General features: G+C 42.2%; 1 protein-coding gene across 1 annotated transcript in view; it reads left to right on the plus strand.

Moving 5' to 3' along the window:
* LOC104846095 (uncharacterized) overlaps positions 1 to 27,431 on the plus strand; it is a 202,617-nt gene that overhangs the window by 91,365 nt on the left and 83,821 nt on the right. Inside the window, exon 2 of the mRNA XM_010592297.3 lies at positions 7,668 to 7,913. Coding sequence (XP_010590599.1) covers positions 7,696 to 7,913 — 218 coding nt within the window. The 5' untranslated portion in view covers positions 7,668 to 7,695. The remainder of the gene's footprint in view (positions 1 to 7,667; positions 7,914 to 27,431) is intronic.

Below are 27,431 nucleotides of genomic sequence, written 5' to 3' on the forward strand. Positions count from 1 at the left end.
AATTTTTTTTTGCAAATGGATACCCAGTTATACCAGCACCATTTGTTAAAGAGACTCCCTTTTCCCCATTTAACAGACTTTGGGCCTGTGTCAAATATCAGCTGCTCATAGGTGGATGAATTTACGTTTTAAAATCAGGTATCTTGAAGCCTCCCACTTTGTTCTTCGTCTTTCAGTAATGCTTTACTTATCCGGGGCCTTTTCCCTTTCCATATGAAGTTGGTGTTTTGTTTCTCCATCTCATTAAAAAATATTGTCAGAATTTGGATTGGGATTGCATTGTATTTGTAGATTGCTCTGGGTAGAATTGACATTTTCACAATGTTGAGTCTCCCTATCCATGAGCAAGGCATGTTTTTCCACTTAGGTAGGTCTGTTTTTGTTTCTTACAGTAGTATTTGTAGTTTTCTTTGTATGGGTCTTTTACGCCTCTGGTTAGATTTATTCTTAAGCACTTTATCTTCTTGGGGGCTATTGTAAATGGTATTGACTTGGTGATTTCCTTTTTGAAGTTTTCTTTGTTGGTGTAGAGGAATCCAACTGGTTTTTGTATGTTTATCTTGTATCCTGATACTTTGCTGAAATCTTCTGTTAGTTCCAGTAGTTTTCTTGTGGATTCTTTGAGGTTTTTTCTGTATAAGGTCATATCACCTGCGAATATGGATTTTTTTATTTCTTCCTTACCAATTTGGATGCCCTTTATTTCTTTTTCTTGCCTTATTTGCTCTGGCTAAGACCTCCAGCATAATGTTGAATAAGAGTGGTGATAAAAGGCATCCTTATCTGGTTCCCATTTTCAAGGGGAATGCTTTTAGACTCTCTCCATTTAGGATGATGTTGGCTTTGTATAAATGCCATCTATTATGTGAAGGAATTCCCCTTCTATTGCCATATTGCTGAGCGTTTTTATATCGTGAATGGTGTTGGACTTTGTCAAATGCCTTTTCTGCTTCCATTGATAAGATTGTGTGGTTCTTATCTTTTGTTTTATTTGTGTGATGGATTACACTGATTATTTTTCTAATGTTAAACCATCCCTGCATAATAATATAACCTGGTATGAATCCTACTTGGTGATGAAGAATTGTTTTTTTGATATGCTGTTGAATTCTATTGGCTAGAATTTTATTGAGGATTTTTACGTCTATGTTCAAGAGGAATATTGGTCTGTAATTACTTTTTTTGTGATGTCTTTACCTGACTTTGGTATGAGGGTTATGGCTTCATAGAATGAGTTTGGGAGTATTCCTTCCTTTTCTATGCTCTGAAATACCTTTAGTAGTAGTGGTGTTAACTCTTTTCTGAAAGTTTGGTAGGGAGTTCTCCAGTGAAGCTGTCTAGAGTAGGACTTTTTTCTGTTGGGAGTTTTTTTTTTTTTTTAATTACCTCTTCAATTTCTCCTTTTGTTACGGGTTTATTTAGTTTTTCTACCTTGGTTTGTGTTAGTTTAGGTAGGTAGTATGTTTCTAGAAATTTGTCCATTTCCTGTAGGTTTTCAAATTTGTTGGAGTATAATTTTTCGTAGTATTCTGTTATAATCCTTTTTAGTTCTGTTAGGTCTGTTGTGATATCGCCCATTGCATTTCTTATTTGGGTTATTTGCTTCCTCTCCTGTTTTTCTTTGTCAGTTTGGCCAGTGGTTTCTTGATTTTGTTGATCTTTTCAAAGAACTAACTTTTGATCTTTTTGACTCTTTCAATTGTTTTTGTATTCTCTATTTCATTTATTTCTGCTCTAATCTTTATTATTTCATTTCTTCTTGTGCCTGAGGGCTTCTTTAACTGCCTTTTTTCTGTTCGTTCCAGTTGTAGGATTAATATTTTAATTTTGGCCCTTTCTTCTTTTTGGGTGTGTGCATTTATTGCTATAAATTGATCTCTAAGCACTGCCTTTGCTGTGTCCCAAATGTTCTTGTAAGGTATTTTTCATTCTCATTTGATTCTATGAATTTCTTTATTCCACCTTGATTTCTTCTATAACCTAGTAGTTTTTGAGCAAGGTGTTGTTCAGTTTCCATGTATTTGATTTTTTCCTTGTTGTTTCTGTTATTGATTTCTACTTTTATGGCATTATGGTCAGAAAAGATTTTGATATTTTGGATTCTGTTAAGGCTTGCTTTGTGGCCTAAAATGTGGTCTAGTCTGGAGAATGTTCCATGTGCTTTGGAAAAGAAAGTATACTCTGCTGGTCTTGGGTGGTGTGTTCTGTATATATCTATGAGGTCAAGTTGATTGATTGTGGCATTTAGATCTCACATATCTTTATTGAGTTTCTTTCTAGATGTTCTGTCCTTCACCAAAAGTGATGTGTTGAATTCTCCTACTATTATTGTCAAGCTGTCTATTTCTCTTTTCAATGCTGTTAGAGTTTGTTTTATGTATTTTGGAGCCTGGTCATTCGGTGGGTATATATTTATTATGGTTATGTCCCTCTGGTATATTGACACTTGAATCCATATATAGTGTTCTTCCTTATCCTTTATGGTGGATTTTGCTTTCAAGTCTATTTTGTAAGAGATTAACATTGCCACTGCTGTTCTTTTTTGGCTTTTGTTTGCTTGATATATATTTTTCCATCCTTTGACTTTTAGTTTGTGTCTGAGTCTAAGGTGTGTCTCTTGTAGGCAGCATATAGATGGATCATTTTTTTTTTAATCCATTCTGCCACCCACTGTCTATTTACAGGTGCATTTAGTCCATTTACATTCAGTGTAATTATCGATAGGTATGAGTTTTTACTGCTGTCATTTTGATGTATTTTTTTTTTTATGGTGTTGACAGTTTCTTTGTTCCACTTAATTTTCTGTGCTGAGTCATTTTTCTTTATTTATTTTCTTTTCATCTTTTTCATTTGTTGATTTTGTGTTTACTGAATCTTTATGTTTGTCTTCTTTTTTATTTTGGTGGGTAGGTTTGTTAGCTCCCTTTGTGGTTTCCTTAAAATTTACTTCTGTTTTTCTAAGCTTAAACCAATCTTTTATTTCTTGATACTACCTTAACTTCCTGTCCATGTGAAAGTTCCATGACGACACTGTTTATTCCCTCTTTTTTGTTTTGCTATTGTCATCATTTGTGTATTGACGTCTCTGGTTCACTATTTTCAGTCTTTTAGCTTTGACTTGTTTTTGTGACTTCCCTAACTTGTTTGATAACTAGTTCCTTTGTCCTGTGTTCTAGTCTTGGACTGTTGTCTGATATTATTGGTTCTCTAACCAAAGGACTCCCTGTAATATTTTTCATAATTTTGGTTTGGTTTTTACAAATTTCCTTAATTTCTGTTTATCTGGAAATTACCACATTTTGCCGTTGAATTTGAGAGAGAGTTTTGCTGGATATATAATTCTTGGCTGGCAGTTTTTTCCTTTAAGGTTTTATTTATGTCATTCCATTGCCTTCTCACCTGCACGGTTTCTGTTGAGTACTCAGAGTTTAGTCTTACAGGTTCTCCTTTGTAGGTGACTTTTTGTTTATACCTAGCTGCTCTCAAGATTCTATCTTTGTCTTTGGCAAGTTTGATTATGATATGTCTTGGTGACTTTCTTTTGGGATCTACCCTGTGTGGGGTTCGTTGAGCTTCTTGGATAGATATCTTCTTGTCTTTCATGATATCAGGGAAATTTTCTGTCAGCAAATCGTCAACAGTTTTCTCTGTATTTTCTGTTATTTCCCCCCTGTTCTGGTACGCTGTTCATGCTTAGGTTATTCTTCTTGACCTTGTCCCACATAATTCTTAGGGTTTCTTCATTTTTTTAATTCTTTTTTTCTGATTTTTTTCTTCAAATAAATTGGTGTCAAGAGATTTATCTTCAGTCTCACTAATTCTGACTTCTTTTGCCTCAGTGCTGCTCCTATGAACTTCTATTGAGTTGTCTAATTCTGAAATTTTATTGTTAATCTTTTGAATTTCTATTTGCTGTCTTTGTGTGGTTTCTAGCAGCCTGTTAAATTTGTTGTTTTGTTCTTGTATTGCTTTCTTGAATTCCTCTATTGCTTTGTCTGTGTGTTCCTTGGCTTGGTCTGAGTTTTGCCAGATTTCCTTCCTGATCTCTTGGAAGAGCTCTGCATATTTGTCTTTCGAATTCTACCTTCGGTAATTCCCTTAGTTTATCTTCCTCCGGAAGGTGTCCTGGTTCTTTACTTTTGTTGCTTGCTGGAGCCATCTTGACCTGCTTCTTTATGTGTTTTGAAATTGACCATCGTCTCTGAGGCATCGATAGGTTATTTATTTATTTATTGTATGTTTGTTTACTGTGTCCTAACTTTTTGTTTTGATATGCCCAAATAGCCTGGGCATGTGAGCTACTTTGGTTATTGATGGCTTTAAAGCTATCATGTCCTGTCTCCAGGTGGTTAGAGCAGCTACTAGGTGTGCGAACACAGGAGTCTGTTCGCTTTTCTTGTGCCGATTCAGCTCAGGTGTCCAGATCGTTGATTACCAAGTTTGTGGTACAGACTCTCACCTATAGTCCTAGACGGGCAGGAGTGTGTAGAGGTATTCGGAGCAGGCATGGGTATCTGGTTGCGATAGGGGGCTATGTGCAGAGCAAGGCAGGGTGCTGATGGCTGCCCACAGGTGTCTGGGTGAAGGGCATGTCCCTGCCCCCTAGAACGCATAGTGGGTAGGGTATTGCATTTGGTTTTGGGGCAGCTGGTGCTGTTGGCCGGAGGGACTGGGAGGCACCACTTATTCTCAGACTCTTGTCGTGGGTGGTTAGATGGAGTGGGTGGGACTGCCAACCCTCGGGCCCCCGATGTGGGTGATTGAGGTCCCTGCTTAAGGGGCAGGGTGGTGTCAAATGTGATGAATCTGCAGCTCCACCTTGGCTGGTGCAGTTGAAAATGGGCTGCAGGTGTATGTCCTGCTGTTTCATGCTAATGAGGGCATGTGGTGTTGAATCGGCCCACACAGGTCTAGGCAGGGTTGAAGGGTGGGGTAAGTCTGTGGACCCCTTATGCCAGTGGCTGGATGAAAGGGCATGGCCTCCTGACCTGCCCTGAGTTCCTGGCTCAGGGAGCATAGTGTTTTTTTAAAGCTGTGGGACTGATGTGGGTGCAAATAGCCCTGTGTTCCAAGCTAGGGGGTGTGGCTGTTGTTGAATACCGTTGGACCGGTGTCAGAGCAGAGTGGTATAAGGGGTGGGTGAAGCGAAGGAAGCACTTCTCCACTGTGAAACTCTGTGGGGGAGGGGTTATTTTGCTTCTGTGTGGTAGGTTAGATGCTTGCACTTGACTTTCACAGGCCAGCAGTGCTTCCACTCTGCTCTGGAGACTCGCTGCTACCCAGCCTCACCTGATGTGGTGAGACACATCCTGAATGCTACTGCTCACCTCAACCTGCGTGCGCCAGCTGACCCAGCTAGCAGGGTGCCGGCAACCATGTGACTAGCACTTCTTTGCTGCTTTTGAACTGTCTTTCCTTCCTCTGCCACTCAGTCTGACTCTTCGGCTTTGTTTTTGATGATCAGGGCTCCTAGATTGTCATGTATAATCAATTCACTTGTTTTTTTGAGTCTTTGTTTGAAGAGGGATGACAGGAAGCACCTGACTATTCTGCCATCTTGGACCCACCCCCTCCATGAAGTTTTTAATGGCTGATTTTTCAGAAATAGATTGCTAGGCCTTTCTCCCAAGGTGTCTGTGGGTGGAAGTGAACCTCCAACATTTTGGTTAGCAGCTGAGCACATTAACCATTTGCACCACTCTCTGTGCAGCTTATTGATGTTAGCTGCTGTCAAGTTGGCCCCCAACACATGGTGACCTCATGAACAATGGAAGAAAACGCTGCCTGATTAAGCACCATCTCCATGATCATCTGCAGATCAGACCATTGCAATCATTAGGTTTTCACTGGCTGATTTTTGGAAGTAGAGCACTAAGCCTTTCTTCTTAGTCGTTCTTAGTCTGGACACTCCACTGAAACCTGTTCAGCATCCTAGCAACATGGAAGCCTCCACTGACAGGTAGTGTCTGCACATGAGGTGCATTGGCCAAGAATCAAACCCTGATCTCCCACACTGAGAGTGGAAATTCTACCACTGTACCATCACTGCACATTATGTGCAGCTTAGGAGTCAGCGAATGCCTTTAGGGGAAGTTGCACTATCAGATTTCACTTCTCTGCTATTCACTCTTTTCTAGGATGTTGGCCTTCCAATTTTCCCTCTTTCTTTTAGCACAGCAAGATTACCACAAGCTCTAGGTTACTGCTAGCTCTTTAGCCTTTATCCCCCACATGATGAATTGGCAGGTATCCTGATGAGAAGAAGCAGCAGAGGCAAATGCAGGGCTCACCTCAGTGTGCTACCCTCTTCCCCACGGTGAAACCCTGTAAACTCCTGCTGCCTTCCCTGTTTTCTCGTACCTTCAAACATTTTATCAAGATTTGGTGGTTGTTCTCAAACAGAGGGATTCTTCAGATACTAGTAATTCCATCATAGCCAGTAGCAGCAGTCATCTTTCCACTTAGCACATTTCATTTAATTTGTATGGAAATGAGAGAACACAGTCAAATTGACAAAGCATTTAAAAATTGACAGGGAAATTGGCGTGCTCCTATACTGCTGATGAGGATATAAATTGGTACCACCTTTCTAGAGGGCATTAATGTATATCAAAAGCCTTAAGAATTCATTTGCCCCTTGATCCAGTAATTATGTTTTGAGGAATTTATCCTAAGGAAATCATTGTGGATGTGTGTCAAGATTTATGTACAAAGATTGGAATCAAGATCGGAACAAAATTAGAATTAAAATCCTAAATATGCAACAAAAGAGAATTTGACAAAGTGTGTGCTTCAGTACAATGAATTAGAGTGGAATTCAACATTACAAATGATGTAAAAGAATATTTAAACATATTCATCATCTGTTGTTAAATCCAAGAGATTTCAAAGTAGCATGTGCAGTATGATTCTATTTAAAATGTGTATAAACCAAACCAAACTCATTGCTATCAAGTTGATTCTGACTCATAGTGACCGTACAGGATACAGTAGAACTGCCCTGAAAGGTTTCCAAGGAGCAATTGGTGAATTTGCACTGCTGACCTTTTGGTTAGCAGCCAAGCTCTTAACCACTGCACCACCAGGGCTCTGTATAGATATATAAATATAGGACTGGAACAATACATATGGAAGTGTTAATAGCTAGTATTGTTGGGTTGTTGGATGTTTTTCCTTTTGTTTATGCATATTTTAAAAACTTTTTATGGGGCATTACTATTGTAAGAAAAATTAATACATTTTTTAAAAGATTTATAGCTGGCAGGCCCAATTGATGTTTTCTGGCAAACATTTTATTTTATATTGGTGGCCCGACCTTTATATTTATGCCCTTTGGTGTGTTCCAGATTTTGTTAGAAACAATACCTGTCTTGAAAATACTTTGTGGAACAAAAGACCTCCATACAAACATACTTTAAATGCCCAGTAGTCAAATTCTAATGGAGGCTTTGCTTGTTTCTGGCACTGTGTCCCAAAGCCTTTTTAATAAGGAAGTCATCTAAAAAAGTAAATAGGTTCATGATGAGAACCTGGATTATAAGATGAGATTATTTCTCAGAAAATTTAATGCAATTAAATTTAATGCACGTCAAAATTTAATGTAGTTGCTTTTGTAAAACTAAAATCAAGATTTCTGAAATTGTTCTCTGTTGTGTTTTTTCTCGAAGCCACTCTCCAAGGCAGCGATCATCAACTATGACCTCTTGGGTTTTGAGGCTGCTTCCTAGGAATGTCCATTCCTTGCCTACATCATCACGGAACCGTAGAGTTGAGGATCGTCATCGGCACCATGAGGCTTATGGATACTTCTTGCCCATCCAGACGAGGTGGCAGGACAATGACCAGTACGGCCATGTGAACAATGTCGTGTACTACAGCTACTTCGACACTATTATCAACCACTACCTGATCAGGTAGGCCTGGCTTCTGCGGCGTCATACCCTCACTTTGTCCTTCTGGCATGTCCTTGCTTGGGAGTTCCTGCAGGGCATCCTGTGAAGAGATTTCTACCTCTGTTTTTTTTTTTTTTTTGAGCAATCTGAAAGCCAGACTATTCCAGAGGGCAGGAGGACTGACACGTGAGCTAGGGAGTGTTGCCATGTGTCCACTGCAGTCTCAGGTGTTTGTGTTATCTTGGTCCTTTGTACTCAATTGGCAGCAGATGTGCAGGCTTTGAATCTCAAATGCGCACCTTCACAACAAACCACATAATGTCCAGACTCTGGGCAACTTGAGCAGACAGTAACATCAGCCCTCTAGGCCTTTTAAGAGAAAAGCAGCCGTTTCCTCCCCAGAGGGCACATGGCGGGGAGAGGAGAGAGAGTAAAGAAATAAAAATATTTATTGTATCTGCTGAATGCTGTGATGACATGATTGCCATCTGATAGGTGTGTCTGCAAGATTGTTTAGCAGATCTTTGATTAGGATAATCCTCTTTATGAAAGATTGAGTCGTATAGAGACCGGTTGCCATTGAGTTGACTCTAACTCATGAGAACCCCGTGTTGTATACAGATTCGCTAAATCCCCATTCCATCTTGGATTAGTAGTGCAGCTTGATCAAATTATTTAACCTATTGAGTCTCCTGTAAACATAACTCAAATTTATTCAGAGCTTTCACTCTGTCTAGCACTGTGAATTATTTTATACATTCTTCAGACACCTCAGAGAGAATAGCAGAGGTTGTTGGTGCAGTGCCCAAACCATCTCATCTATATCCTTTCTGGGCACACTGGCCGGACCACCTACCAACACCAACATTTCTCTGCCTCAGGACTTTCTCTGGCAACAGAGTCCTTTTAGCAGGCAGGTCAGAAGTGCTGAGGAATTAATGTCCCCTAGGAGCAGCTTTCAACTGCTGATTCAGGGGAGTTGGTGTATAAACATCCCAGCGTCTTCATCTATTGGGTGAGATAACTCTGAGGTGCATATTTACAGTAGATTCCAGACTTCTCCAGTAGGATTAAGCTCCAGTTACCCAGCATGGTAAGACAAAACATATAACACAGAATTCACCATTTTAAGCATTTTGAGTATAGAGTTCAGTGGATTTTAGTATATTCTCCATTTTGTGCAACCATGGCCTATTCTGTCCTGAAAAAAATGTGGTAGTTCCCCCAAACCACTGCAATTACATTTGGAAGAGTCAGTGTCATTAAGTTACACTGCTTCAATTATTTTAAGGAAATTTTTTTCTCAGCCAATAAACCAAATATTAAACCCATGCCCATGAAGTCAATCCTGACTCATGGAGACCCCATGTGTTAGAGAGTGGAAGTGGCCCATAGGGTTTTCTCGGCTGTAATCTGTACAGAAGCAGATCACAAGGACTTTCTTTCACGGAGTAGCTGGGTAGGTTCAAACCTCCAACCTCTGGGTTAGCAGCTGATCAAAAACCACTTGTACCAACCAAGTTCCTAATAAACTGAAAACCAAACTATTGCCGTGGAGTCCATTCAGACTCATAGAGACCCTACAGGACAGAGTAGAACTGCCCCATAGGGTTTCTAAGGAGCAGCTGGTGGATTTGAACTGCCGACCTTTCTGTTTAGCAGCCATAGCTCTTAACCACTGTTCCACCAGGGCGCTAGTTTCCTAATTAAAAAAAAAAAAACAAACCCGACGCCATCAAATTGATTCCAACGCAGAGCAACCCTAGAGGGCAGAGTAGAACTACCCCATAGAGTTTCCAAGGAGCACCTGGTGGATTCAAACTGCCAACCTTTTGGTTAGCAGCTATAGCTCTTAACCACTAAGCCACCAGGGTTTTCACGGTTCCTAATCCCAGAAACAAAAAAAACCCCAGTAGCCTATCTTAAATACTGAGACTAACCTAAAAATAATTTCTTAAATTTAAACATGGATCAATAACACTAGTCAGAGTATAAACAACTAGTAAGAGTACAAACAACTAGTCAGAGTACAAACAACAAAAACCAAACCCGTGTGGTTTGATTTTTGATTCCGACTCATTTTTTTTTTTTGACCCATTATAGAACATTTTCATCACTCCCAAAAGAAACCCTGTGCCTGATAGCAGTCACTCTTAATTCCACTATATGGATATACCACAGTTGATAGATGTTTGCATTGTTTCCATTTTTTGCTATTGTGAATAATGCTGCTATGAACATTTGTGTACACGGTTTTGAGTGAATGTATGTTTTCACTTCTTTTAGACATGTACTTAGAATGGAATGCTGGGTCATACAGCAAATCGAAATTTTTGAGGAACTGCCAAACTGTTTTTCACAGTGACTGTGTCGTTTTACATTCCCACCAGCAATGTATGAGAGTTCCACTTTTTCCACATCCTCGCCAACACTTGTTATTATCTGTATTTTTTTATTATAGCCATCCTAGTATGTGTAACCCATTGCTGCTGCGTTGATTCTGACATATTTTGACCCTATAGGACAGAGCAGAGCTGCCCCATAGGGTTTCCAAGGAATGACTGGTGGATTCGAACTGCTGACCTTTTGGTTAGGAGCCGTAGCTTTGGTGGTGCAGAGCTCGGCTGTTAGCCAAAAGGTCGGCAGTTTGAATCCACCAGCCATCCCTTGGAAACCCTATGTGGCAGTTCTACTCTGTCCTATAGAGTAGCTATGAATTTGACTCAATGGCAGTAGGTTAGCGTGTGTGAAGTGGTATCTCATTGTAGTTTTGATTTGCGTATACCTGATGACTAATGGTGTAGAGAAAACCCTGGTGGTATAGTGGTTAAGAGCTATGGCTGCTAACCGGAAGGTTGGCAGTTCGAATCCACCAGGTGCTCCTTGGAAACCCTGTGAGGCAGTTCTACTCTGTCCTATAGTGTCGATATGAGTCGGAATGATGTAGAACATCTTTTTATGTGCTTATTGGCTTTTTGCGTATCTTCTGTGGAAGAGTGTCTGTTTAGAGCCTTTGCCCCCTTTTAATTGGGTTATTTGCCTTTTTATAGTTGAGTTGTTGGAGTTAAGTATCCTGAATACTAGACCCTTATCACATATATGATTTGAAAGCATTTCCTCTTATTCTCTTGGTTGCCTTTTCACTTTTTTGCTCGTGTCTTTGATGCACAAAACTTTTTAATTTTAATGACTTTTTCTTTTAAATAGCGAACTCTTTATTGGTTGCTTTTCCTTCCTGTCCCTTCCTCACTTCCCCAGGAGAGCTTAAGCTACAAAAGTACCTTGTAGTTCTCACTCATATGGCAGATTTACTGTGTTAGGGGATTTGAATTTATTCTTTTTTCAAAAGCTATGTATATAACAACTTTCACTTTGAGAGCACCTGGCTGTGTGCCATGTGGTCCTGAATCTTCACACTAATTTTACTTTGTGTGTACCTGTCAGTAAATCCTCTAGAAGTAGCTTTCACTTGCTTACTTATGAATAATAAACTGTCTTTTTCAGCACTCCTTTTAGCTTTTAGGAGAGTGTGTGCTTTATACTTTGAAAACCACAGCAGGAGGTAAAAACACTATTTGAGACTGTTTGTAATTCACATCATTTGTCACATAGGGAAACTTGACAGTGAATTTTCAACTTGCTCCAGGTCTACCCACCCTTTCTCAGAAAGAATCAGCCTTCTAACTCCCTTTTGGTTGACGTTGAAGACTCACCTAAAAGTTGAGACCTAGTGGCGTTTGGGTTTTGTGGCTTATGAATGCCCCCATTTGTGAAAGGGGCTTCTGGAAAGATGATGTGTGGATGGATGATGACGGTTGAGTCCTTTATCCAGTGGGGATTGTGTCTCTGCGGTCTCAGTTTGTTATAAACTGTTACTCAAAGTTTACTTCTGCCTGTTTTAGATGTGGGTGTAGGGGGTTAATGGCATGTGAGGAAGAATCCCTGCCAGAATAAAGGGTCCCCTGTCCCATGTAGAAGTCCCAGATATTACACATCAACTCCCAAGTTGTGAAAATACCCTGACTGTTGTGGCCAGGAACTTTTAAATTATGATTTTGTAAAGAAAATAGATGGACCTTTATACTTTTTTTTAGCAAAAGAGATCTAAAGAGAGTTTAATAGATTACTCACTGACTGTCAGAGCAGACATGGCACCATATAAAGGTGTGAGAGGCACGGGGAAGACCAGCTGAGGAGAGGCAACCTTATTTTGATATTGCTTGGCAGCATTAGCCAAGGGTGTGGGGAAGAGCAACTGTCAGCGCCTCGGCAGTGCCTCAGCCCAGCTTGCACACTAGCTTCCTTTTCATCTGCCTTTCTAAGACTGGCCAGCACTGTACATGTGCCAGACACCCATGGGAAAGACAAGGAGCAACATTCTTGCCTAGAACATTCTTTCTTTGAGGGGTGTTTTCTCCAGGAGAGGGGGCCAGGGAGCTGTGGAGGGCATGGTGGGGAAGGGTGAGGAAGGCAGTGGAACAGGCTGCAGCCTGCCCAAAGTTCCCATCACTTTGACACATGTAAGGGGTTAAGTCATTCTCGAACAGTTTATCGCTCATCAATTGTAATTAAATATGTTTATATTAAATTATGTTCTGTAATTAATGTAAAATCCTTTAGCCTATGCTGTTATGAGAACCAGATGCTGAAGTACCAACAATATTTCAACATGACTGTGCTGCCTCGCCAGCTGTCTAACTATAATTACTTTAATCTCAGCTTGTTATCTAATTATCACCTTTGTAAAGGGAAAAGTACTCTCTAATGCTTACTGATTGTTTCAGATGATGACGAAGAGCGCCGAACAGCTGTCAGAGATCTTGGGCCCTGCTTATCGCTATGAGGGAACTTATCCTGAAGCGCCTATTCAGGGCCAAAAGGATGAGAAAGATGGCCGGGCGGAAACTGGGGACTGGCCAGAGAGGGGAGACAGTTGGTGTGGTGGTTAAGGGCGTGGCCCCCGGGGATAAACTGTCATGTGATGCCAGCCTCCTCCAGCAATGTCTGGGGGGCAAGCTACTTAATCTGTTTAAGATTCAGTTGTCTCTTCTGTAACATGGATTTAGTAATAAATCAGATAATGCATGCAAAGCACTCAGTACAATGTTAGCTGTTCTTCCTTTTTAAAAAATCGCTGTTGGTTTTCTCCATGTCCATCTTTGCCCTGATAGCCAAATCTGAAACAATTGAAAGGGGTATCTAAATGCCAATGACTTGGCATTATCAATTTGTTTTCCAGATTATGTTTAAGTTCTGTCCTTTTGGAACTGAAATTTATCTTATTCAAAAATGGTTCACCAAACCAATAATGAATGGTTCACCAACTCAATGGTATAAGTAGTGTCAAGGAAATTCTGTAGCTCCTACCTTTTAGGAGTACCCTCTAGTACTTTATGTATATATCTGCTTTATCAGCAGTTGATGTGGTCACTACAGTTTGTTCCTGAACGGCATTAAAGCGTCTTCCCTTAGGATGTTTATTAAGCTTTTAGTATCCTCTCATACTTAACCTCTCAGGACTATACTTCTATCAGAGGGGAGTGGACATTGGCCCTCGCTGCCATGCAGAAGACTAGACCACTTGGAGAAATATCTACAAGTGGGAGAGAACTGAGCCAACAAGAGAAAGTTAGACCCATGGGAGAGGGCTCAATTATGGGGATATGGTCAGACCACTAGCAAGGTCTGCGACAGCAGAAAAAAACTCCCATCTTCAGTAACTAAGTAGTCAGAATCTAGTTTCCTTTGAGGACTGGAAGTAGGGAACCTCTTTTTAAATGTATGCATTTTACTCAGGTAATAGAAAGAGAGAAGGAAATGGAAGGAGACAACGAAAGAGATAGGAAAGCATGGATTAAAAAATATAACATGACTTTGCACAGAGATAGGAGAGGAGAGAAGAGGCAGGAAAATATAGTGGTGAGGAGTGTGGACAAGTGTGAGAGGTCTTACAGTTCACACTCAATCCCCTTATAGCTGTGTGACCTCAGTGTTTAGGTTTTCAGTCAACCTCTTTAAAATATTGTATAGCCCCCCTTCGGTAGTCATAGTGGTTATGTGCTACGGCTGCTAACCAAAGGGTCGGCAGTTTGAATCCGCCAGGTGCTCCTTGGAAACTCTATGGGGCAGTTCTACTCTGTCCTATAGGGTCGCTATGAGTCGGAATTGACGGCAGTGGGTTTGGTTTTGGTTTTGGTAGTCATGATAATTAAGTGTAACAGTATTCACCAAGTACGTGGCAAGTACTCAATAAACTACAGATTTTGTTGTTAGGGAGAACCAAAGCTAGGGAAGTGTGCCATGGCAGGACAGTGAGGATGGTGCTGAGGAGTCACTGAAAGTCCTGGAAGTACCTTTTCTAACAACTGCAGACATATGGACTGTGTTAATTGGGGTCCAGTGAGGAAATCAGGCACCTCTCTAGGTCTTTTAAACAGAGGGAATTTAATACAGGGATTTGGCAAAACATGTGTCAGAAGGACTTAAGGAGCAGTAAGGGGACAATGATATAATTCAGAGATTAGTGACTGAAGATAATATTCTTACTTTTAGAGCTAGGGGAACAAAAGAGAGGAAATGATGTTACCAGAGCCCAAGACTATGGAGCACAGGAGCCTGGGCTGGTGCTCGAACCCTGCTGGAATGGCCTTGCCAAGCCAGTGCTGGATGTGAGGAGAGGGTGCTAAGTGCTGGTGCTGGGAGAGAGGAAGAAGCTCCAAGCTGCAGGTTCAGTTGCTGCCATAAGAAACCAGAGCCCATAGCAGACACTGCTGCTAGAGGAATGCTGACAGAAACTGCCTTCTAAACTTCACCAGTGCCTCCCATTGGTAGAACCAAACAAGAGGCCAACTAGCGAGGGAGTTTGTAGGTCCCTGGGTAGCACAAATGGTTTGCTTTCAGCCAGTTAACTAAAGGTTAGCAATTCAAACCTGCTTGGAAAGGCCTGGCAATCTGCTTCCATAAAGATTACAGCCAAGAAAATCCTATGTAGCAGTTCTCTAATCTGTCACACATGAGGTCATCATGAGTTGGAATTGACTTGATTGCAAAGAGGTTTTCAGTTTTAATGCCCCTAAAATAATAGCAGGAGCCCTAGTGGTGCAGTGGTTAAGTGCTTGGCTGCTAACCGAAAGGTCAGCAGTTTGAACCTACCAGTTGCTCTGCAGCAGAAAGATGTGGCAGTTTGCTTTCATAAAAGATCTCAGCCTTGGAAACCCTATGAGGCAGCCCTATAGGGTTGGCTTGAGTTGGAATCCACTCGACAGCGACAGGTAATGGAAAATAAGAGCAGAGCCCTGGTGGTGCAAATGGTTAAGTTGCTTGGCTGTTAACTGGAAAATTGGCAGTTCACACCCACCTAGTGGCTCCATGGAAGGGAGACCTGGCAATTTACTTCTGTAAAGATTACAGCCAAGAAGCTCTATGGGGAAGTTCAGCTCTGTCACATGGGATCACTATGAGTTGGAATTGACTCGGCAGCGCCTAACAACAACAAAGTAATAGCAGAGCATAGAAGGATGGGAACTGGAGCTGAGAGCCAACAGGCATATGACCAGCGTGTGAAGCAAGGCTTCTTACATGATGTCCCTTTCCCCGAAGGCATCTCTGCATAATATCCCTGGTGGGTGCTTTTCAAACTCTGGAAGAAGTGGCATGAGGCACTTAAGGCCCCTCCTGGATCTGTACATCAGGCCTCAGTCTCCCATGATTGTTCTTGCCACATGTTATTGGACTTCTCATGCCGGGAATCAGCAAAGTAGGTTTGCTGGGGAGACATTGTCAGAAAACCCAGTGGTGTCTGATCTAAATGGTGATGGCTCAGCTGTGGCTGGTTTAGCAGCAGTGGCAGCAGGAGGCTGGAGCTGGCAGATCCCAAGGCATATCATCTGGATGAAGGCAAAGCAGTGAGTCTTTAATGTCAGTGACGTCCAGGTGCAAAGAGGGTTGCTTTATGAGCAGAGACACCCATCATTCATCAGAAGAGCATAAACTTCAGGTAAACTCCCTTCAGTGGAAAGTACACACCAGGCTCTGGGGTTATGCTTAGTTACAGCATCTTTGGCTACCGAAGAACATATCCTAAAACAAGAGAAATAATCCAGCAATAGAGACCTTAAAAAAAACTCTCCCTCCCACTTGTCCTTATCACCCGTTGTTTATCATCTATCGCCTTATCACCCATCATTTCCCTCTTCTTTCCTCTTCTGTACTAGTGATATTGTTCCTTGGAAGCAGCATGCCAGTTCCCACCTCTGTGCCTTTGACTGAGCTGTCGCATCTACCTAGGATGATCTTGCTTTGGTTCTTCAACAGTCTGACTCTCCCTAGCTTTTTCTCACCATCCCAACCAACCACCACCCCTTGAATAGGATATGTGCCCATTCTCTGTATTCACATAGGACCCTGAGTTTTCTACATCAGGGGTCCATGGACATTTTCAATAAATGGCCAAATATTTTAGACTTTGTGGCACATAGGTCTCTGTTATGACAACTCAGCTCTGCTGTTGTAGTAGGAAAACACCTGTAGACAATATAGAAACGCATGAGCATGGCTGTATTCCAATAAAACTTTATTTACAAAAACAGGGAGTGGACTGAATTTTGTTCATGGACTGTACTTTTCCAACCCTGTTCTATAGCCAGGATTGTGTGTCCTTTGGACTCAGGGTCCCTGTGCTGAGAAGCTTCTTGACCAGGGGAAGATTGATGACAAGGACCTTCCCCCAGAGCTGGCAGAGAAAGCCTTCCCCTGGAGTTGGCACCGTGAATTTGGATTTCTAGGCCTCCTAGACTGTGAGAGAATAAGTTTCTCTTTTGTTAAAGCCATCAACTTGTGGTATTTCTTTATAGCAGCACTAGGTAACTAAAACACCACGTTAAGACACCAATATAAGTACTTCAACATGAATTGACTCACCTACTCCTTATACAGTTATTAACTGCAAATTACACGTGGGGAAACTGAAGCACAGAGAAGTTAAGTAACTTGTCCAAAGTGATATAGCCACCTTCTTCTTAAGCTTAAACTCCACACACTCTTCTTAACTTTATATTTTACCTCAAACTTCATGTGCAAAGCTGTATCTTCCTCTCCAAATCACCTCATCATGCCAGTTTCCAAATGCTAACCATGACCCACCATTCTCCTAGTCATCTTTGACTCTTTCCCTATAGCTAATGAGTAACCAATTTGAGTTACTTTTTTTTTTTCCTGAAAATGGATATTCTGTTGCTCCTTCATCTCCATTCCCATTCCCAACATCTACTCCAGGCTATCATCCCTTCCTACCTGGACTTTTGAAACAGTTCTCTAGCTTGCCTTTCAGCTTCTAATCTCCCTACCTTCATTCCATCCTGCCCTTGCTACAACCTTAACTACTTATGCTGTGAGAGCTGAGCTCTTGTCAGCCTGGTCTCCTTCCTATATATCAATGAATCTGGACTAATACCAGGAATTCCTTGGTGGTGTAAATGGTTAAACACTTGGCTACTAACTGAAAGGCTGGTGGTTCATAAGCCACCCAGAGATGCCTCAGAAGAAAGGCCTGGTGATCTGCTTCTGAAAAATCAGCCACTGAAAACTCTGTGGAGTGCAGGTCTATTCTGAAACACATGGAGTCTTCATAAATTGGAATTGAGTCAACGGCAACTGAGTGGTTAGACTAATTCTGTGATCAGAGCATTTGCTTATGCTGTTTCCCACACCCAGCGCCCAGAATGCTTTTCATTCACTTTCCACTTATATTTCATGGTCCAGAGCTCAGATTCTCCCTGGGTCCTTCCCCTAGTGCATAAGACCTATTCTATTCCCTTATTCCCCTTTCTCTGTGCTGTCATACTTTCATAGCTTATATCACTCCTCTGGCTACTTATAAATTGTTATGCATTGTTACTGAATTTTTCCTCTTATAATGACGTGTCATCCTAATCTGAACTCCTCAAGCTAGGAGCTATAGTATCTTAGTCTCAGTTTTCCCTAAAAGCAGAGCTAAAATGAGATCTTACATGCAGGTATTTTATTTTGAAAATTGATCCTAAGAATCAAGAGTGGGGACCCAGGAGGACTGAACTAGAGGGAGGAAAGCCAACCCAAGATTACTGAGCTGATCATCAGGGTGGGTAACATGCTACATTACACTGGGGATCCCTGAGGAGCCAGTGGGCTTCAGAACTCTGTCCACAGAAGTAGGGAACACTTATTTACTGCCTCCATCTCCCATTGGAAACCCTGGTGGCGTAAAGGTTAAGTGCTACAGCTGCTATCCAAAAGGTCAGCAGTTCAAATCCGCCAGGTGCTCCCTGGAAACTCTATGGGGCAGTTCTACTCTGTCCTATAGGGTTGCTATGAGTCAGAATTGACTCGACGGCAGTGGGTGGATCTCCCATTGGTCAAGGCTTGCCCCATGGGTGTGTGTGTGTGTGTGTGTGTGTGTGTGTGTGAGTGTCTGAGAATTGTTGAGCAGATTGTTGCAAGCCTTCTGTGAGGCTGGGGCAAAGACTCCCCAGGGCAGAAAGTGAGAGATTCTCCACGTTGCCAAGGAAAGGCGTTGTCAAGTTGCACCTGAATGTGGCTGGATGCTGCAGCAATGACTGGAGTAAAAAGGTGGGCTGTGAGTGATTTAAATAAATGTAAACCTTTCCAGTCAGTGCCATGTGGTATGGTTCTGTTGCTAGGGCACATTTGTCCTCCACAGAAAGACTAACCTCTATCACTTGTGTTTGTTAAATAATGCAAACTGCTGTAATGAATTATCCCCAAATCTCAGGGGCTTAACAAAATAAAAGTTCATTTCTTATTTAAATCACTACACTTACTTAAATCTGTAAGGCTGCCTAGAAGAGGTATCTACCCATTGCCTTGGAGTGGATTCCGACTCGTAGCGAACCTATAGGGCAGAGCAGAACTGCTCCATGGAGCTTCCAAGGAGCGACTGGTGGATTTGTGGTGCTGACCTTTTGGTTTAGCAGCCATAGAACTTAACCACCACGCCACTAGGTTTCCGGAAGAGGTATTTAGTACGTATAATGTATATTTTTTGTTGCCTAGCACAGCAACAAGTACAGTATGTTGCGCAACAAGGACAATATGTTGCATATACTGAGAAGCAGTGGTTAAGAAGGCAGCCTTTAGTGCCAGACTGCCCAGGTCTTAGTCGTGGCTCTACTTCTTACAGACAGTCCAATTGTGGGAAAACCACTTAGCCTCCCTGTTGCCTCACCCCTTCATCTCTTAAGTGGGTGTATTAGTTTGCTAGGGCTGCCGTAACAAAGCACCACAAACTGGGTGGCATAAAACAACAGAAATTTCCTCCCTCACAGTTCCAGAAGCTAGAAATCTGATATGAAGGTGTCAACAGGGCCATCCTTTCTGAAGGCTCTAGGGGAAGAATCCTCCCTTGCCTCGTCTAGCTTTTGATGACCCCAGGTGTTCCTTGGCTAGTGGCAGTATGACTCCAAATCTCTGCCTTAGCCTTCACATGGCCACCTTCCCTCAGTGTCTCTTTCTGTGTCTCTTCTCCTTTTCCCGTAAGGACACCAGTCACCCTACCCCAGTGCAACCTCATATTAACTAATTACATCTACAAAGACCCTATTTCCAAGTAAGGTCACATTCACAGGTACTGGGGGCTAGGACTTCAATATATCTTTGGGGGAGCAGTGGGGATTGTAATAGTACTTACCTCAGAGAGTTGTTGTAAGGTACAAAGTGCTTGGATAAGAGTCTCTGTCAAGTGTTCAGCAGATGTTAGTTATTCATAAGCACTTAATAAATACTAACAGATTTTTACAGTGGCCTTTTTGCAAATAGGTGCTTCTACCTTTGTGTATTTTTTTAAATAAAATATACTCTTCCCAAAATGCCTTACCAAATCACATACAGTTAAAGCTTTATCACTCGAAAGAGAAGATAAAAATAATGTAGAAAGAAAAAGGGCACAAAACACAGAACTAGTGCTGCTACCGTAGTTGAGCATGACATTTATCTATGAGCTTCCTGGCAGCCAGGAAAACAAGGGGAACAAGATGAGCTATATAATCTTCATTATTTGATAAAAGGAAACACAGTATTTCTTCCTCTCACATTAAATTCCAAAAGGAATTTACCAAGTAGGCTTGAGCAACAAAATCAGAAAAATAGAAGTAGCCTGGAAGTGGGGGCTTGGTCTGTTTGGGGCTTGGCTTGTTGTGGGCTCTCAGTGAATGAATGAATAACTCAGAGTGTTTTCAGTAATAGATTTTCCTAAGAAGCACAAGCATCCTGCCTGTGGTGACTGGCATGAAAAAGTGACTCTAATGGTAAGGTTTAGAGCCAATAGGGAGGACAGAGGTATAATGGGTCTGGCACTGGGGGGATGTTTGGGCGATTACGGAACAGGCAGTGGGTCTTTCTGCTGCCCTGCTTGCTCAGAGTGCTGACCCGCACCCTACCAGCCTCTACTGACTCTTCTTTCCAGCGTGCTGCCTTCCTATTCTTCTGTCTCAGGATTAATGAGCAGACTGTTTCTACAGCTTCCTCAAGGAAGGCAGGCGAGAGCCAGGCAGTCTCCCTGCATGCCTCAGATTTTCTCTGTGCTGTGGTGGCCTTGAACTGTCCTACTTAGGTGGGTATCTCACAGGATCCTGGTCCTTACTTTGCTGCTGAGCAGCATCTTTGAGACCCACAGACACGGCCCAGTTCCTTTTCAGTACCTTTGAAACTCGGGGCCTCAGTCTGAAGGCTGCAGTTAAAATATTATGGTCCGTCTCCTTAAGCCCAAGGAAATCTCATTATAAATAATCTCATTTGCGGGTTTGTTCTATATCCCACAGGCTTGGAAATATACAGATACAGTATGCCTGGAAAGTAGGGCTGTCAGATTAATATATTGTGTGAAAATTGGGGTTGGAGGTCACCAGTCTCCTAGTACACAAATCTCCCTCTGAGAATCTCATTTCATTCAGACTATCAGTTAGATTAGAAATACCCTAATTATCCCACGGAAATTAAATTACTTTATGTTAGGGTGATATAATGAACAACCATAAAGAGGATATATACAACCAATCATCTTATTAGTCACAGCAAGACTAGACCATACACTAAACGGACCTTGCTGATTATTGTCAGCTAGTCCTGTCACACAAAAAAGGGGGAGGGAGAGAGGAAAATGAGAGAGATTCACGGTGGTTCCGCCTCTGGCTGTTCTTGTGTTTTTCCTGACAGGTGTTGGGTTCCGGCTGTGGTTCTGGGCTGAGCTGCTCAGCTTCTCCCCAAAGGAGCTGACTCTGATCATTAAGAGTGAAAGAGCTATGCAGGATCCCTACCTTCTTGATCTCTCACCCCCATCGCATTGTGAGGCGTCACGATTTGAGGAATAGGACTAGACATCCATTGCCTTTCACTTTATTCCGGAAACCTTCACAGTCCCTGTTAAGTGACATGGCTCTGTTGCTGGGACACATTTATCCTCCACGGAAAGACTAACCTCCCTCTGTTGTACAGTGAAACCTGTGGGAGCCGGAACTCAATAGGACTGCTTTGTTTTTCTGGGTCTCGCAAGTTTTCTGCCTTTGACAGTGTGGTCTTACTCAGACTTACCACTCTTCTGTTGCACTCTACTGGTGGAAAATATTCGAGTTTTCCTTTTCTGATAGTTTCCGCCTTACACAGGTTCCAACTTTTGCAGGTTTTACTGTATTTGTTAAAGTAACAAATGCTAAATGCTATAATGAATTACCCCCAAGCCTCAGAGACTTAACAAAATAAAAGTTTATTTCTTATTTAAACTACTATCGAATTCAGCTCAGTGTATGGGGGCGGGGAGGTGCTTTCTGCTCTATGCAGTCATTTAAGGACTCATCTCATGGCTCTGTCTCCTCTAGGTTAGGAGTTCTCAAGAGCAGCACTATTGACATTTTGGGGCTGGGTAATTATTTGTTGTGAGGGGCTGTCCTGTGTATTGCAGGATGTTTAGCAATATCCCTGCCTCTACTCATTAGATGCCAGTAGTGCATCGCTCCAGTTGTGACAACCAAAAATGTTTCCAGACATTGCCATATGGGGAGGGGAACAAAATTTTCCCTGGTTGAGAACCATTGCTGTAGGTCAGTGGTGCTTCTCCATTCGTTAGGGAGGTGGGGAAACAGAGCAAGGAGGTATTTATGGGCCAGGCTTTGAAGTGGCACACATCACTTCCACCCATACCCCACTGGGTAGAAGACACATGGCCCCATCTAACTGAAAGAGTGGCTGGAAATGTTCTCTAGACATGTCCCCAAGAGGGAAAGAACATGGGATTTGTTGAACATGTGGAATTCCCTGCCACACTGGTCTTGTTCAAGGGATAAACCGGGGATGAACCAGAACCAGCGTTCTGGTGCCTTTGCTTACTGGTGCCTTATGCCTTCAAGACTACTGGCTGCCATCACGGGTTCCACCTGGGTTTGCCTTTTCATCTATCTACTTTGCTTTGCTTCCCAATCAAAGCTCGGCTGTCTTGCCTTACGTTTTTTCAGGGCCTAGATTTCTGCTCTGAATCATGGGTGGATAAACTAACCTATGTTGATGTGGTCAAACACACTGATGGGCTCATGTGTGACTCCTTCTGGAAAATGTAATTATGTTTTAAAGTTTTAACAGAAACAAAGGACTGGTGGGTGCATGAGTACTCTGGCAGGCTGGGCAGAGGGGAAGGGGCAGAGCCTCTGGGCTGGACTGTATCTGAATTACATGGTTACAACATAATTATTATAAATAGAAAAATTAATACTCCTACCTTAGGTAGATTTTTTAATTAAATGACTAACAAATGTGAAATAACAAAATGAGCATGACGTACTTTAACTCTTATATAAATAACTCCCCATGTAGGGTAAGCCCTAGTTCCTAGAATATGTTTGGATAGTTTGGTCCTTTGGGTAACTAGCTCTCTTCCTCATTAACAATACATAAACACGTTGCTAGTGGCTAGAGGTTAATTTAAAAAAAAATTATTATTATCATTTCTAAGAACACACATTTGAGCTTCTCTCCAAGACAGAAAGTATGTAGGTATAGAGAGCTGGGAAAGAGCTCACCAGGTGTGTGCTCACGGCCCCGGTGTTGGCGTGGGCATCTTGATTTTGATTATTGTTAATGTTGTTGTCTGTGCCAATGGATAGTTTTCCAGACAGGTGAAAGGGTGATGTGGCCTGGTTCACCAGCTTACTGCTCCAGGTGACACCATCACACCTTAAAAATTGTGGTGCTGGTAATAAATACTGCAGTGGAGAGAGTTTTGGGGTAGAAGACTGGTGCACTGTGTTGGTGGTGCCATTGACCTTAAGATTCTGGGTGAATCATGCTATGAGTCGGAATTGATTTGATGGTAACAGGTTTTGTTTTTTCATGCCACCTGCCAGGATGTCCATTTTCCCATCTGGGAGGGTGGGCAAGGCTCTGAACACCTCTATGGAGTGAAATTTTTCTTGATGGTTCTTTGGCAAATAGCTTGTGGGCCCCCTCCAATATGCCTTCAGTGCTGCAGCCAGGGAGACATTTTCCAGTTGGATGTTACCACCTTTCCACCCTTACTTAAAACTTTTCCATGGTATCTAGTTTGCGTTTCAAATAAAGACAAAACTCCTTAGCATATCCCTCAAAGCCTGGCATAGTCCGGTCTTTCTCAGGGCTCCTCTTGTGCTATAGTCGCCTCCGCCTCCAAGCTTAATGTGTACTAACCTTTTTTTTTTCCAGTCCCTGGTTTTCTTTTTACTGGTTAACTCTTCCTTACCTTTTAGTTCTCAGCTCAAGAGTAACTTCCTCAGGGTGTTTCCTGGATATTCTCATTAGGTTTCATTCTGTTTTCCTGGGCTCTCCCAGCACTGCCCACAAGTATAGAATTGTCAGAATTGAAATTTTATACTCATTTGAATAACTGAATAGCCCTGTGTCCATCACTTGACTCTAAGCACCATGAGAGCCTTCACTGATAGTTTTGTGCAATGTTGTATCCCAGTGCCTGGGACACTAAAAAAAAAAAAAAAAAGGTTGCTAGTGAGTTGATTCTGACTCACAGAGACCCTGTAGGATAGAGTAGAAGCACCCCATAGGGTTTCCAAGGAGCGGCTGGTGGATTAGAACTGCCGACCTTTTGGTTAGCAGCCAAGCTCTTAACCACTGTGCCACCCAGATTCCAGCAGGTTTGGGCTATTTGGAAATATTAGTCATTCAGGTTTGAGACTGAAATACAACCTGTCTGATTCTGTGTAAAACCACTGGCAATTTGAAAACATGATTCCCATATTCTCTTGGGCATGCTTCCAAGAAAACTAAGGTAGTCAGTGAAAAAAGTTCATCACTTCTACTGAAAATCATAGCTTTTCAAAGCCTTGTATATATGCATTTACCTGGGCCATCTACATGCAGCCACCTCTGGGTCCCAAGCACAGGTGGCAGGTAAATCACCTGAGTTGGGGGAGGAGAAGACTACGAACCATATAGCAGTGACTCCAGTGCTCAAGCTGAAAAATTCCCTTCCCAGGTTAAGGGATGGGGGTGAGTAGTCCATGAGTGTCTAGATATCGAAGTCAGAAGATGGTTCAGCAGCCCACGACAGCTGCAGCCTCTTAGGATTCACGGCGTGTGGCACACCTCTCAGCTCTGAACAGAGTGTGGTATGAAGTCATTTCCAAAGCAGTGTCTATGAAATTCCATTACATGGTGCTTTTCAATTTAAGGGGAAGACCTTTGCTGAAACTAATTTGCAGTTGCTTTAATCATGGAGCTCAGAGACGGCGTACTTTGGAGATTGCTTCAGCTGAAAAGCTCACATGGGTTTTGCAGATTGGGCCTACTCCCCCCTCACCACAGCTCTTGAATTCCTTCTGTGCTTGTATATTCTGTAATTTTTGCAATTTTTGAGACAAAAAGGGAGGAATTAGTTTCAATCCTCCTGGTGAATGTAAATGTTTTGGAATCAGAACATATTCAAAACCATCCAGAGTTAAAGCAAAGCAAACAGGATGCGCTGTAGGCAGAGGGATCATTCCAGGGTAGTTTCTCCTCCCCTGCCAGCCTCTGGTGCCTCCCGAGGGCTTTCGCTTGGAATCTTTTGTTCTTTTAATCACTGACACTATTGGGGTTTTTCTGGACCTGGGGAAAGGGAAGCCAGGAATTGTAGAAAGGAAAAAGCACTTGACCAGGACTCTGGAACCTGGATTCTAGTCTCAGTTTTCCTCTTTCACCAAATTTAGTCCCTTGGGAAATTCATTTAGCCTTTCTAGGTATCTCACGGAAACCCTGGTAGCGTAGTGGTTAAGTGCTACGGCTGCTAACCAAAAGGTCAGCAGTTCGAATCCACTGGGCGCTCCTTGGAAACTCTATGGGGCAGTTCTACTCTGCCCTATAGGGTTGCTATGAGTTGGAATCGACTCGATGGCACTGGGTTTGGTTTTTGGTTTAGGTATCTCATTTATCAAATAAAGGTGATAATACTTGCCCTGAATGTCACACAGGGTTTTGGGGGAAGATTCGTCACACAGGGTTTTGGGGGAAGTTTCGTCAAGTGCCTCTGTTTTAGAGTGCTATTTCACACTGGGCTCCTGATCTACAGAGAAATATGAAGTCAGGGGTAAGAGTTTCAAGAACAGAGTAAGGAGCCACCTTGGGAAGAACAGTTGTTCTAGTAAAGGAAACTGGGAGGGAAGCTAGAAATAATATTCTACAGTTATTTCCTGCTTCTGTAGCTCTTTTTCGTAATCTTGCTTTTACTGGCACGGGAAATATAATGGGTGAAAAGTGGTTTAGGTTTTGCTGCATTCCTGATGTACTTTGTAAGGTAAGGACTAGAAACCCTGGGAAATGCAAAGATCCTTGCTTTTGCTGTGTCGTGTAATGGCTACAAGTGCAAGTTCTAGAGTGGCCTTTCTGGGTTGGAATCATGGCATATAGGGCAGAGGATTTAGCCTCTCTGTGCCTCAGTTTCCTCATTTGAAAATGGGGGTAATCATGGTACTAAGCTTAGGGGATTCTTGTGCAAAGCACTTGGAAGAATGCTGTAACAGGAAACCCTCAGATATAGTGGCTTAAGCAAGAGAGGTTTGCTTCCCTCTCACACAGCAGGCCAAATAGGTGGTCTGGGACTGATAGGGCAGCGCAGCAGTGTTGCGGACCCAAGCTTCTTCCATCCTTTTGCTCTGCCATCCTTGGGTATTGCCTTTACCCATGTGGTTGCAAATGGCGTAGTATGCCATCTACACTTCACCTGCAGGAAAAAAAAGAAGGGGAGGGCAAGCTCCTTTCTTAAAGTCGTACATTTTAATCACATCCCATTGGCTAGAATCTAGTCACCTGGCCACATCCAGCGGCAAGGGAGACTTGGCATTACAGTTTTTAGTTGACCAGCTATGTGCCTACAGGAGAAATTGTATCGAAAGGTTCTTTTTTTTTCTTCTTCCTTGAAATGAATAGTTCCCTCTTGCTTATTTGATCTGTTTGAGGTGTCGTAGTTGCTGCTCAATTGATTTGGCCGTGTTCTGCCCAAGGCCATCATGTTTGGACCTGGCTGGGGCTCTGACACTTTCTTTGGCTTTTCTCTCACCATATGTGGATGAAAAAAGCCAAAATTCCCCAGCTTTTCCTCTTCTGTTTGAGAGGAGTACAAAATGCATCCCCGGTTGTTTATTGAAGATACAAACCTACACACCCCGCCTCTGCAGATAAACATTCCAGGTCAGTGGGTGAAATGTGGGCAGTGAGGGTGACTGTCAACCCTGGAACAGCCTGTCATGTCCTCCGTCTTTCAGATTCGAGTGTGGACACTTTCTGAACTTCCTTTACCTTTTTTCAACTATGGAATTTGCCTGCTAATATGTAGGTGACGATCTTTTCTGAAGTACTATATGTTGTAGACCAAGTCTTTCCTTTTAAAGCATTCATTAGGTTCTGTGCTAGGCAATTTTTAAGCAGATTTTAGGAGAACAAGAAGAAATTCCAAATTTAAGGAATTAGAAATGAAAAAACTGAAAATCTCCAGTTCTCTTTTTACCCTCAGTGGACTGCCAGGAGACTCTAATGCAATTATTTGTCTTCTTTGTACCTTCTACAAGATTATACACCTCTTCATTAGAGATTAGAATAAACTGGCTGTCGTACCTTGGGCAAGTTGCTTAATTTCTCTGGACCTCATCTTCCTAACCTATAAAATGAAGAAGTTGGAGCAATGGTCCCTCAGGTTCATTTGAAAAGTATGAGTTAGCGAGCTTGAGAATGTTTGTAGGACATATTTTGCTTTTTTTAGGGTAAGTGGTGTGATATTGTTTAGAAATGAATGCAAGGGAAAAGATATAAAATGGCATTTTTTTGATAATTCATTTTTAATTACTTTGAGTGAAAGAACTCATCACGTATTATGATCGTATTTACCCCTGTACCACCTAAAATGTGGGCAAAGGGGAGCAGGCTGGGGACATTCACGTTCATTCAGCAACATTCATTGAGCATCTGTAGTGTGCTAGGCGTTGTTTTTCGTGCTGAAACAAGTCCCTGCCCTCATGGAGCTCATACTCTAGCTGATGA

Source organism: Loxodonta africana, chromosome 7 (assembly GCF_030014295.1).
Source record: "Loxodonta africana isolate mLoxAfr1 chromosome 7, mLoxAfr1.hap2, whole genome shotgun sequence".
Taxonomy (NCBI): Eukaryota; Metazoa; Chordata; class Mammalia; order Proboscidea; family Elephantidae; genus Loxodonta; species Loxodonta africana.